Here is a 5307-nt window from a genome sequence, read left to right as displayed (position 1 = left end):
CATATAAATCAATTACACAATTTAATCAGTCACATAACTGAATGAATCAATTTACTCTCAGTACGAAAGTCATTCAACTTTCTTAGTCATACTGCTGAGACTATCAAATGATTTGGTCAATTTATTCGCATTACTAAGAACATAATAAAATGATTCAATAAATTTACTCTCAGCTGTATCATTAAGAAAGTCATACAAATAACTTAATCAATTTACTCTCAGTAATAACGTCATATAACTTATTGGATAACAATGTTCTTAGTTAGAAAGTAATACGACTGATTTAATCTATTTACTCCATTAAGAAATTCAAACAACTGCTTTGAATCAATTTACACAAAGTAAGGAAGTCATACAACTGACTGAATCGTTTAACTCTCAGTACGAAAGTCATACAACTCATTCACACAATTTACTCTCAGTACGAAAGTGATAAAACTTATTGAATAAATTTATTTTCAGAAGAATTACTTGGAAAGTCAAACAAATAATCAAATTGATTTGCTCTCAGTCATTCAGTTATAATGTCATGCAATGTATTACATAACCTTTCTTTCATTTAGAAAGTTATACAACTGATTTAGTCCATTTACGCCATTAAGAAAGTCATACAACTGGTTGAATTAATGTACTCTCAAGTACAACGTCAAACAACTTACTGACTCAATTTTTTTTTCACTACGAAAGTCATACAAGTGATTGAATCAATTTACTGGTACTCTCAGAACAAACGTCACACAACTGTTTGAATCAAATGACTCTCAGCAAGAATGCTTTCTGACAGCAACCTATCGAACAAATACACAAACAAACAAATATCTGACCAAAGTACCGTTTAAAATATATACAGTCTCTTTTAACGTTCAACTTTAAAAACGTATATTTTCTTGTGCATTTCCGTGCCAATAATTAACCGTTTCTTTGGTTCATCAACTAGTATGTGTGTGTTTATGTTTGACCATTTTATCCGTAAAGTTCAAGATTGTTCCTACATACCTAAAATTCTCATCAAATTTATGTATACTATAGGAATGACCAACGGACACAGGAATATTATTCCTAGTTGTAAGAAGTGAAGATTCGTCGGCCGGCATTGTCAGTGTCAATTGTGCAGATAAGTTTACCTTTCATATCATACTGTCTTAAATGACGTTGGACATTGTCATTTAAGCCTCCACCACAGGTGACGAAGATGAAGTCACCTCTACAGTAAATACCTTTGCATGGAACGCCATCTGTGAACGATGTTGTCAGTGACATAGTTCCAATAGTGTACTGAGCAAACTGTATTGTTTGCTTGTCTCAAATTGCAATATCTAATTCTTAAGATCTTGAAGTTTTACATGTTCCCCATGATTCCCCTGGGAAGATGTGTTAGCCATTTGTTTAAATCACCTGCTAAAACGTTTCAGTATGTCGGTGCATGTCATAGCCAAGGTGTCATCATTCCAGATACACATATTAAATAATTATCACATACATAGTACTTGTTTTATTCGTAATCATCGAACGAACATAATAACATTCTCTTTCTTAAAAATGTTTTTAGAGGTACGTTTGCTATAGCAAGTCCGTAAACATGGTCGGTGGCATTTCAAATACTGTTGCACAACGAAAAACTAAGTCCTTCAAAAGTTTGAATATTTTTGTCAATGGTCGAATATCAACACCTTATTACAAATTTACGACTTTGCATATTATTTGTAAACAATATATGTCCAAACTTCTAAAAACAGGATGTATTTATATGCAACTGGATATGAATAAACATGTTTCTGGTAGCAACCTATTGAAAACATACATGTACACAAAGAGACGAGTATCCTGGCAGGTACATGGATTTCGTCTTTTTCTTTAAATATGTACAGTCTCGTTTAACATTCAACTTCATAAACGTATATTTTATTGTGCACGCCCATGCCAACAATTAACCGTTCCTTTGATTCATCAAGTAGTATGCCTTCAGGTTCAAGCATTTTTTCCGTAAGGTTCAAGACACTTCCTACATATCTGACATTTTCATCATATTGATGTATACTAAAGGAATCAAGGCCAGAAATAAGAATCTTATTCCGAGTTGTAATACAAATACTGAATCCATTTTTCAGAAAAGAATTATACAAATGCCTTTCTATCTTTCCATTCCTGTCAAGAACAATTATTCCTTGTGTCTGTCTGCTATATATACGTTTTTTTGTGCTTGAATCAAGAGCCATTAGGCGGGGAGATGTGAAGATTCGTCGGCTGGTATTGTCAGTGGCAATTGTGCAGATAAGGTTACATTGCATATCATACTGTCTTAAATGACCTTGGACTTTGTCGCTGCCGCCTCCGCCACAAGCGACGAACAGGTAATTATCTCTACAGCAAATACCTTTGCATGGAACGCCTACTGTGAACGATTTTGTCAGTGACATATTGTTAACAGTGTACTGAGCAAACTGTATTGTTTGCTTGTCTCGAATTGTAATAGCTAATTCGTTTGGTCTTGAAGTTTTACATATCCCATTCAATTCCCCTGGGACCGATACATTAGACATTTTTTTAAATGATCTATTTAAACGTTTCAGTCTGTCGTTACATGTCATAACCAAGGTGTCATCATCCAATATACACATATCACGTACATTGTTCCTTCTGTATTCGTCATCATCGAATATAATACCATACTCTTTCTTCGAAAGAATTTTGACAGGTACTTTTGCGGTAGCAAGACCGTCGACATGTTCGATTTTATTTCTAATACTGTTGTCCAACGTAAAACTAAGTCCTTCAAACGTTTGAAGATTTTTGTCAATCTTTCTTTTTTCGTCTCTCATTGGACTCGTTCTCTTCATTTGAACAAACAGTTGTGTTTCACCCACATTATCTATCTCTCGCACAAAATTTGTTACCTTATCTAATAAATCACTTACATGACTTGCAGTTGCATTCAATCTTTCTATTATTTGCTGATATCTTTCATTCACTTTCTCAAGCGACCTACTCTCCAGTTCTTCTATTCTTGAAACTAACTCTCTCTTATACTCTTTTATTTCTCTGATAATTTCAGTTTTTACGTTACTCATTTTCTTTATTTCATCTTGGATAGACTGTTGAGTGTCCTCGTACACGGTTTTGATCGTTATCATCTCATCCGCGAAGTCGTTGTATTCTTGACTTGTTTTGATATCTTTAGCCAGCTTTAGAATGTAGTGAACGTCTTTGCACTCTCTTAAAGTAATACATTACAAAACGGCCATGGTATGTAGTATAGAACAAAACTGCTTGTCAAAAGAAAAGTATTGTCTAGGTCAATCTCCGAAATTTGGACTAGCACATCAGAGAAAGTATCATGATGGTCCAAAGATGGGTTAAAGCTAATTTAAGATATACATGATAAGGATGCGACCGTCTACAGACAAAGTTGACAAAAATAAATCGTTTCAAAAGTATAAACATGATCCTACAACAAACCTAAAAGAGATATGTTTTTGAAACAAAAACGCAAAAGTAGAAAATTAATGTTGACAATCGTAAACAGACAAAGTTTCAAACTGATCTAATATTTACCGCTTTTTCTATAAGAAAGGCACAACAAACGATGTACATTTAATTAGTATGTCTGTCAATATATAATTTAAAAAACCTGCTTAAAATTCGAGTATAAAGGGCATTACATTTACGGAAATAAAGGTAACACGACATGTGTTAATTTGGACTGATACATGAGTGTCTTTTGAAAGAAATGATAAAAACGCAAGGCTCTGTTTATCATTTATCAACGAGTGAACAAAAATTAATGTAAAAATATACGAATGTAATATCATGTTATCACATTGTAGTTCTTTTGCTGAAACATCGAAAATTCTTTCATATTTTAAACGACGTCAACGTCAAATGTTATTACACATACTAATAATTCGATTGAAATACAGTTTACCAGTTTAGTGTAATACCAAATTTATGTAATGAATTATATCACCCCACCAAGAAAGCGTTATAGTTTTTGAACTGTATCTACGTTAACTTAAAAACTAAAGTATAACTTTAAAATATCTATCTTCATTTATCATAACATGCATGAACACTTATAAGTACAAGCTAAATAATCTTAAATTGAAAGCACATTTTGTTTCTAGAATTCTTTCAAACTGTGTTCTAAAATCGAAAATTGGAAATTTAAATAGTAATAAAAGTAAACAAAGTCGTAAACCGTATGTCATATAAAGGGTGCGATAGCAATTACTTATTTTTATTGTTTATAGCAAGTACGACATCTAAAGAAGAGGAGTATGATAAACATTTTTAAGAAATTAAGATAGTGGTTATAAAACATTTCTATTATTTTTTCTCTCGTATATGTGTTTTAATGTAATAATTTTAGGTCTTAAACTGACTGTATATACACTGTATTAATAGTTTTAAAACAACATATCACACTTAAGTTTAACAATCTTAAGTTGCAAGCATCGTTCTTTATACAACATGAATGTTTCCAAATGTTGTTATCGATTATATAAAATTATATGTCCATTTATATTTAGACCACTGTTAGGTAAAATCAAATGTAAAGATACCTGTGATCAAGTGCTATACACACAGTGCAGCAGACAACATCATGTTCACCACAGTACATTTTTATTATTTCTTCAGGATGGTCCTCACACGGTTCAGTTGGTGTTGCTTGCGTGGATACACCTGATGGCCCAGTTTCAACAGTCTGTTTCGGTTGAGAGGTCACATCTTTTATCAGGTGTCTTCTTAAAGCCGGAAATTTGTTGTGTTCGCTGAGACATTTCTTACAATAATATAGTTTACAACTATTACAGTATTTATGTGCTTCCTTATATACTCCAGATTCTTCGCACGGCGAACAGTTACAATCATATATTTCCTCTGAAGCACCGAGCACAGTTTGTGACAAGTGTCTTTCCTCCGCCATGTTTACGGTTTCAAAAGCAAACACTTCTTTAGTTTTCCATATACATAGCTATTAAACAACTATTATTTATCGTGCAAAAAACAAAATAACTAAAGATAAAGGTAGACAAATATTTACTTAAGATATTCAACATCGACTGTGCTATCATTATAGCATGATCTTCAAAAAACATCAATCAGGAAGATTTAAACGGTGTACAAATCAATGATATGAAACAAGATTAAAACTGTAAAGTGACTGGGTAACTTTCCTCTTCAAAGTTTCAGGCTCCGCGGTAAAAATGATAATTTGATTATTGTTTTTTTTCTTCTGGGTTTTGTTGTTTTTGTTTGTTGGTTTGTTTTTGTTACGATGAGGTCACCTTTCTCAGCTCTTGATTCTGC

The 5307-nt window shown here is 32.7% G+C and overlaps 1 protein-coding gene across 1 annotated transcript; it reads right to left on the bottom strand.

Annotated features, from left to right (window-relative positions):
* Positions 1–1874: 1874 nt before the first annotated feature.
* Positions 1875–4924, bottom strand: LOC128546127 (uncharacterized). Its single transcript, XM_053525629.1, has 2 exons — positions 4560–4924; positions 1875–3213 (listed from the first exon to the last, which is right to left on the bottom strand). The coding sequence occupies exons 1-2, from the start codon at positions 4922–4924 to the stop codon at positions 1875–1877; spliced, it is 1704 nt and encodes a 567-aa protein (XP_053381604.1).
* Positions 4925–5307: the final 383 nt, after the last annotated feature.

This window comes from Mercenaria mercenaria, chromosome 2 (assembly GCF_021730395.1).
Source record: "Mercenaria mercenaria strain notata chromosome 2, MADL_Memer_1, whole genome shotgun sequence".
Taxonomy (NCBI): Eukaryota; Metazoa; Mollusca; class Bivalvia; order Venerida; family Veneridae; genus Mercenaria; species Mercenaria mercenaria.
The sequence above is the reverse complement of the archived record's forward strand: the minus strand, read 5'-3'. Positions and strand labels throughout refer to the sequence as shown.

Excerpts from the sequence above, each read along its gene's own strand:
- LOC128546127 (XM_053525629.1), bottom strand. The coding sequence starts at position 4,924 with ATGGCGGAGGAAAGACACTTGTCACAAACTGTGCTCGGTGCTTCAGAG. Across the intron at positions 3,214-4,559 it reads TGTATAGCACTTGATCACAG|AGAGTGCAAAGACGTTCACT; the intron begins GTATCTTTACAT and ends TATTACTTTAAG.